The 8,324-nt window shown below is 44.9% G+C and overlaps 1 protein-coding gene across 1 annotated transcript; it reads right to left on the bottom strand.

Annotated features, from left to right (window-relative positions):
* Nucleotides 1-5,552: 5,552 nt before the first annotated feature.
* On the bottom strand, nt 5,553-8,019 carry LOC126494832 (eukaryotic peptide chain release factor GTP-binding subunit ERF3B). The gene has a single exon (XM_050132254.1). It carries the CDS (start codon nt 7,835-7,837, stop codon nt 5,939-5,941), a length of 1,899 nt encoding a protein of 632 aa, XP_049988211.1. The 5' UTR covers nt 7,838-8,019; the 3' UTR covers nt 5,553-5,938.
* Between the last annotated feature and the right edge of the window lie 305 nt (nt 8,020-8,324).

Here is an 8,324-nt window from a genome sequence, read left to right as displayed (position 1 = left end):
CCCTTATTGTACAGTTCCATTCAACTAGCACACAGGCTATTTGTACTGTCTAGTGTTTATATGGGAACTTTAACAAGAGACTGCCGCACTGTAGTGAAGCTGAATCGGGACAGCTTGAAAAGAGAATTTGCTTTGAGAGCGGATCTTTTGAGGAGAGGGACAGTGACCTTGGCAGTTAAGGAAAACACTGGAAAAGCTGTTTCTAGGTAGCAAAGAAACCGGCTTTTGTGAGAAATACAGCATGCTGTTACCAGCCAAACATTTCCTCTGCTTTCCTTCCTGGGTCTTTGCTGCCAGGGAACGCGGGCTCACTCCCTTCCTCATGACACGTTTCCTCAGAGCTGTCCTAGAAAGTCCAGAGAAGTAGATGAGAAATCTTAGGATAAGTGTTGCTAGAAGGATTTGGGAGGAGAAGAGGGCATCAGGGGATTTGGAGGGAGGTGGTGTTAGATATGATCAAAAATGCATCCCATATACTTAGGAAATTGTCAAAGGATAAAGAAAAGTATTTTATAAAGTTGCTAAAAAGCCAATGGGTACATACTGATGAATCCTGAAGCGCATAGCGCATTGTGTATTTAGCATGCAACAGACATGGGGAAATTACGCATAATCTTATTTGATAGAAATTTGAGATAAAGCTTTTAAAGAGTGCATTAGTTATTTATATGTGTTGATGATGAAATAGTGACCAACACAGCTTAAAGAAAAAAACTGAGTTGATTTTGGCCATGGTTGCAGAGGGATAAAAGTCCACCATGCATCACGATAGGGAGGCATAGCAGCAAGAGGCAAGCATGGCAGATGGAGCCAGAAGCCTAGAACGCACATCCTCAATGACAAGAGTGAAGCAGAGATAGCGCGAACTGGACAAAGGGTGGCATTATACCCACTCAAACCTGCAGACAAAGGGTGGTACTATACTCACTCAAAACCTGCTCTCAGTGGCATCCTTCCTCCAGGAAGGTCACACCTCCTGACCATCCCTAAATAGGACTACAAACTGGGGACCACAGGTTCAAATACATGAGCCAATGGGGGGAAATTGTATTCAAACAATCACATTCTACTCTGTGGACTCCACAGACTCATAGTCATACCATAATGCAAATTGCATCCAGTCAAGCTTTCAAAATGTCCCGGGCTTTAAAAGCCAGCACTGCTTAAAAGTTCAACATCCAAAGTCTCTTTCAAGACTCAAGGCAGTCTCTTAATCGTAGCTCCCTGTAAATACAAAAAAAAAAAAAACCAAATTACATACCTCCAATATGCAGTGGCACAGAATATGCATTACCATCCTGAAAGGGAGGAGAGGAGGCAGAGGAAGGAAAAATGGCCCAAAGGAAGCCAGGAACCCAGAATGGCAAACACTAAATCCTGTAACTCTTATGTTCTACGTTAAAGGACTTGGATGGCTCTGTGTTTTCAGTTTTTGGTGCCTCCAACATACATCTCCTCTGAGACTGGTTTCGCTTCATGCACGCAGCTCTCCTGGGCACATATCTCACAGCTTTGACTCCACTCACATCTGAGGGATAGGCTTCATTCTCGCAACTTCATGCAATGGCCTCTCCGGGCCTTCATGCAGAGACTCCCCTAACACACACTGCCTAGACTCTCTGGAAACACACACACACACACACACACACACACACACACAAAGAGGAATCTACAACCCCTTCACTCTCGCATCTTTCATGCCTCTAAAGCCAGCACCACAGGAATGATACTGCCAAGTTAGGCTGCCGACTCTGGATGGATCCACACTTCCCTGAACCCCAGCAGCAGCAGCTGCTTTCATTTGCTGTTGCTTTCTAGAAGCAGAAACCACTCTAGGCTCTCTTTCCCGAGTCAGAAGCTTAACTGGGTTGAGTCTTGGCCTGAAGGAACCCTGTCATTTATTCAAGAGCAGAGAAGGCCTCTCCTCAGTGGTGTTAATCTCCTTCACAATTATAGTTATAGCCCGTCTTCCAGCCGATCTTCGTCTCTCCAAACCGCGTATTTTGTAGTTCTTTTTGTGCCGCTTTCTCTTTCTCATCTGAGACCTGCAAGAGCATGATCAATAATAATCATGCCACAAATTCAGTGTGCTACAGCACTGCACTCGCCTCTGCCAAAGAAATGACTCCAATTTTCATGAGCTGGGCAAATGACTGTTGTTAAAATGTCCATATTATCTAAAGAAATTTATAGATTCAAGGCAAGGTCTGTCAAAATACTAACAGTCTTGTCCATAGAACTATGTCCCAGGATAGCCAAAGTAATCTTGAGTAAAAAGAACAAAGCTTGGAAGTATCGCATATTCAAAATAGAAATAAGTAGAAGCATGGCACAGGCATGTAAAAATATACACGGAGAAGTGAAATAAAATAGAGAAATAACTGGGTGTGTTTATAACCAACTTATCCTTAAAAAGATGTCAAAAAAACATGGTGTCAGCTCACATGTAGTCGAATGAAACAGGAAGCCTTCACTCTGTACCAGAATCAACACAAATGGATACCTTAATGGGAGATCTGGAACCTAGTAAAGGAAAACATGGGGGAGGGGCAGAAGTGTTTAAACACGTGCAAGTTTCCTGGATAGAACTCCTAGTCCACTTTTTAGAATTTAGCCTCAAGTGAGTTCTTAGGAAAGGGGCAGAAGGCAGCCATTTTCTTTGCCAAAAACACAGAAATGGGCTCTAACCCAAATGCTCACACTGTTCCCTTCTGAGCGCTTGTGAGCCAGGCTACCTTTGGAATTACTCTCAGCACTACAGTCTTCAAGGCTCCCACTAATGTCTGCTTACGGCATCCCACCCCTTTTCCAGTCCCAAGTTTCAGTATTCCCGCATTCCTCTAAGAAACAACATGACTTGTTCTACACAGCAATCTGGGATAACACACCATGGCCAGAAGCGACTTACAGACTGAAGGGTTTATTTAGGCCCACGGTTCCAGAAAGAGAAACGATCGGCACGGCAGGGAAGCACGGCAGCAAGCAGCAGACATGACAGCTGGAGCAGGAAGCTGAGCACGCACAGCCTCAACTGCAGGCAGAAAGCAGAGAGAGCAACTGGAGGTGGGGTGAGACCAAAAACAATCAAAGCCCACCCCTAGTGACATACTACCTCCAGCAAGACCGCACTTCCTAAACCTCCCCCAAACAGCACTGCCAACGGAGAACCGAGTATTCAAATACATGAGCCTATAAGGGACATTCTTACTTAAACCATCATAAAGTTCATTTAATATGAATTGGAGATAGCAGAAATTCCCTAGCAGGGCACTCCCCTGATGGAGACAGGTAGTTCAGCGCACTGGGCAAACTAATGCTGCGCTAGCAAATAGCCCTAATTTGAAACGTTGAAAAATATTAGATGCTAACAACTGTAAAGGAAAGTACCTAGAAATTTGAAAGAAACGTTACCGTCTGTTTTTATCTACTGGTGGTTCTGTGTGGCAGGTGGTCACTGTGTTGCTCAGGCAGTCCTCAAACTCGTTGTGACCTTGGAGAACTGACCTTGAACACATCATCTTCTTGCCTCAGTTTACACTGCAAGCCGGTGTCACGATGCTGGGTTCACATCTACTATTGTAAAAGAGTTAGACTCTGGTGTCCCCAACCTCCTGAAGGATAGGATTCTCAGTGAACTGCAAAAAAATAATTTCTAAAATAGACTTTTAAGCATTATGACATTTTCTCTGAATGTTATGTGTATGCCTCTCTCATACACACAAACATTTAGGAACCAATTTTTTTGAAAAATTATCCGAAACAGGTAGAAACAGAGTTCTATCCTGGCTTTTCTTTTGGCCAAAAGTGTGAGAGAGATTGTGTGTGTGTGTGTGTTGAATTTGTAAATATAATACACACATACATACATAGATATAGATAGATATAGATATTGGTCAATTACTAAAATTACTTTGACAGTAATATAGCGTTAAATTTTTTAAAAATGGCTGCCAAGAGCTGGACGTGGTGGCTTACATGTATAATTTCAACACTAAGAGTACTGAAGCAGGCTGATCACCACAAGCTCAAGGCCAGCCTAGGTTACACAGTGGGGCCAACATGGCTAGGGGGACATTCTCCATAAAGTGACTGCTAAGGTATAATTTTTACCAAGTACTAGACTGGCCTGATTGTTGTACAAAATTTAGTACACACACAAAAAAGGAGGATCTCTGAATGCCAAAAGATGAAACCAAACAGCCACTGACATTTACGATTAAACGGCTGTGTTCATGGCTGCACGGGGTTCCTTGTGGATCAGGTTAGCCGATGCCCGGCAAGCTAAAATCTTTCTCTCAAGAGGGTGCTCTGATGATGCACAATAGAGCCCTGCTGTTAGCAATCTAACACCGTCAGTAACGATCTAATACACTGAGACAGGAGTGTCATGGGCACAAAAAGGAAAGGACCACGGAGAAGGAGACACAGGCTTCACACAAAGAAACAGACCATGGAAAAAACACTGCATTGCCTGAGCATAGGCCCCGGGTGCTGCAGCCACAGTGCTTACATCCATCAGCCTGCACACGAGGGCTAGTAAGGAAGTTTCTTACTCCAAATATAGGGCTGTGCCTTAAAGAAGCCGGCTCTGCACACCACTGGGAAGATCTTTACACTAAGCCACTATCTACTTACGAGACAGAAAGCTCTCCAGCAGGTGACAGTTCTGAGGGTCAGCAAGTCATTCTTCTGGCAATAAATCTAACTACCATGAATTTGTTTGGAGAACAGATTCTAATGAGCCCTAAGCCACGAGGAATAGACTCCTCATTTCCCACGTCAAGGCCTTTGTTTCGGTTAATGACACATGGCCCCAATTCAATAATTTACCTCTGCAGTACTTGTGTCCATTATTGTGTCTTGCACCCTAAATTTCACAGTGAATGATAGCAAGGCATGTTAAAGATGATGGAGTGGATAAGAGTCTATTCAAAATATATAGTCTGAAACCTTAGGGATACATGTGATTTGGCCGGGCTCAACACTATGGGACCTAACGGAAGACAAAAAAAAAAAAAAAGATAATCTTCATTTTCAAATAATAACTGGGTAAGTAGAAAAGAACTCCTTTACTAATTGAACTTAGACAATGAAAACACAGTTAACTGGGAAGGGCACTAAGGGTTTTTTTTTTCCATAGTTAAGTTTTCCTGTAGTACAAACCTGTGTGGTTTTGACCAATTCCTCATTTCTTCATTTCTTTTTTTTAATAAATTTATTTATTTATTAAAGATTTCTGCCTCCTCCCCGCCACCACCTCCCCTTTCCCTCCCCCTCCCCCATCAAGTCCCCCTCCCTCATCAGCCCAAAGATCAATCAGGGTTCCCTGCCCTGTGGGAAGTCCAAGGACCACCCACCTCCATCCAGGTCTAGTAAGGTGAGCATCCAAACTGCCTAGGCTCCCACAAAGCCAATTCCTCATTTCAAACAGTGGAGTTTTTCTTAAGCCCAAGTAATAATGTATTCAATTACTTGGGAAAAAAAACTAATGAAACTATATTGTATATAAATTAAAGCATTATTCAAACACATTTCGAATCTTGCAGTTTCGAATGGAACACTTTATTTACATATTAGAGATCTTCATTAACATATACACAGTGACACACTGATTGTTCTGCACAGAACAAATGTCTAGATATCCCGAAGGGAAATTGAAAATGTAAAATATATTATTTTTAGTATTGTGGGCAGTCACACACACGTCACTTACAAAGCTATTACTGATCTGTCCAAGGAAGCAGAGTGGCATGGAGGGAGGAAACTGGAGGATGCATTCAAGAGAGACAGAACTGAGATCTCAACATGAGAAAGCTGACAAAACATGGATTTTTGCTGTGAAATTGCTCTGCAAAACACGGACAAAAGTCTATCAATGGGCAGTAAATTGCAGTCCATCTGTCGCACATTACGGGTGCAGAGGCATCAATGAAATCGCTTAGTCCTTCTCTGGGACCAGTTTCAGAACTTTGCCAATTGCGATTGTCTTACCCTCATCTCTCAGAGTAAAACGACCCATCTGAGGAAAATCTTTAAATGTCTCCAGGCAGATAGTTCCTGCTGTCCTTAGTCGGGCAATGCACACTTGATCTTGTTTCACAAAGCGGGGCCGGGTCTTACTTTTTTCTCCTGACTTCTTGTCTACCAAGGAGATTAAGGCTGTTATCTCGACCTCCTCGATACAAGTGTGAATGTGCAGCACCGCGTTGTAACCTGGGCAGATGATGGATTTGTGCTCAATAATCACAATCTGAACATCAAAGGTGCGCCCAGAGTGGCAAAGATTACTGGGTTCACAAAGGATGAAGCCTGGAAGAATCTCCTCTTCTTCGATTCCTTTCAGTCTGAGTTTGATGTTTTCCCCCGGGGCTACAAAATCAGCTTCAGCATCATCAGAGACTATTCCTAGAACTTCCACATTGTGCTTGTTTGGCATCATCACGAGCTGCTGCCCTTTAAAAATGGATCCTGACTCCAGCTTTCCCAGGACCACAGTGCCCATATCCTTGTACTTATCCACAATTGGCAACCTGATTGGCCCATCAACCGATCTGTTGAAGTTTGGCAAACTATCCAAATATGGAATAAATGGTAAGCCAGTGTACCAAGGGCACAAATCTGACTGCTCTTTAATATTTGCTCCTGTCAGTCCTGAGCAGGGCATAAAGTGAATGTCCTTTTTAGGGCTGAAGCCAACTTTTTTCAAAAAGGGCACCAGTTTTTCTTTGCATTCTTCATACCGCTCACTGCTCCATTCTACCGTGGGGTCATCCATCTTATTAATAAGCACGATTAGGTATTTGACCCCTGCTGTTTTTGCCAGCATCGCATGCTCTCTGGTCTGTCCACCTTTCTCAAATCCAGTTTCAAATTCTCCTTTCCTGGCAGAGATGACCAGCACGGCCAAGTCAGCTTGAGAAGCACCACCAATCATATTTGGGACAAAACTCTTGTGGCCAGGGGCATCTAAAATTGTGAAATGCTTCTTTTCTGTTTCAAAATATGCACGCCCCACTTCCACTGTCTTACCCTTGTCTCGTTCCTCCTGATTGGTGTCTAAGGCCCAGGACAGATACCAAGTCTCTCTGTTCTTCTCCTTAGCTTCTCTTTCGTATTTCTCCAGTGTCCTTCGGTCAACCATTCCAGTCAAAAACATTATTTGCCCTCCAATGGTTGACTTGCCAGCATCTACATGCCCAATGAACACCACATTTACGTGTTCTTTCTTAGGAGCACCTGATGGTATGACCATAGATTTTGACTTCCTCGTTTCCTCTTTCTCCTCCACCATTTCCTTGCCACTTTCTTCTGGGGGCCCTGCATCTCCCAAAGAACCCTCAGGCTTTGCTTCACTCAGTTCTTTAAGCTCCCACGATTCTTCCAGGGCCATCTCCACCTCTCCATTTTCTACAACAGGTTCTGAAAGTTCCATGGTTACAACCGAACTGGAACCTTCCCACGACACTAAAGGTCCATCCTTGGGAGGTTCCACAGGTGCTCCCCATCCCAGCCTTTTACCTTGAGGGTCTGCGGCGCCGCCGGTGCAGGTTTCGTAGCTGCTGGAGGCTGTGGGGGCGGGCAGCTGGGCCGATCCCGGCAGGAAGCTGGGCACGAACTCCGCGGCTCTTGCGCTAGGCACGAAAGGTTTGGCGTTGATGTTGAGCTGACTGCTGAAGGCCATGCTGAGATGCTGGCGCTGGGCCTCCGCTTCCGCTGCCTCGGCCACTGTCGTGGCCGCAGAGGCGATTCCATCCCCACTCGGAGGCGAACCCGGGGCTTCCATGTCCACCTGATCCCAGCAGTCGGGAGCTGAGTCGCTGCTGCTGCCGAGATCCATGGTCTGAGCAGCCGGGGTGAGGCGGAGAAGGAGGGAGGTAGGCAGGTCAGAACGAGCCTGGTCCACCGATGGTGGCAAGGCGCAGCCAAGAGCCACGGGATAGCTACGCGAACCTCAGCGGCGCGGAGGCAGCAAAGCGCAGATGCTGCATCCACAGCTGCGGCGGCGGCAGATATGGCCGCTCAAAGCTCGGCTCCTGTGTGTAAGCGAATCTCCTCCCCCAAATCCCAATCACTTCCGACTCCTCCACCCCTGACCCAACGCCTGTGGTGAATTGACCCCTCACTGCCATCCGTAGGTTTGTCCCCTTTAATTCTCAGACAGAGGCTAAGTCCATAAGTACAGTTTTTAAAATGAGATTTCCTATTTACTTTGGTTCATACTGGGAGAATGATTTGACCACATCCCAATGATTAAACCTTAGCTACACACCTGACTTCAAATTCTACTAAAATTTTCACATAAAACAAAAACCCCTATTGAATAA

The sequence above is a fragment of the Alexandromys fortis genome, unplaced genomic scaffold (assembly GCF_014885135.2).
Source record: "Alexandromys fortis isolate MF-2015 unplaced genomic scaffold, M_Fortis_MF-2015_v1.1 scaffold_414, whole genome shotgun sequence".
Classification (NCBI taxonomy): domain Eukaryota; kingdom Metazoa; phylum Chordata; class Mammalia; order Rodentia; family Cricetidae; genus Alexandromys; species Alexandromys fortis.
The sequence above is the reverse complement of the archived record's forward strand: the minus strand, read 5'-3'. Positions and strand labels throughout refer to the sequence as shown.

Excerpts from the sequence above, each read along its gene's own strand:
- LOC126494832 (XM_050132254.1), bottom strand. The coding sequence starts at position 7,837 with ATGGATCTCGGCAGCAGCAGCGACTCAGCTCCCGACTGCTGGGATCAG.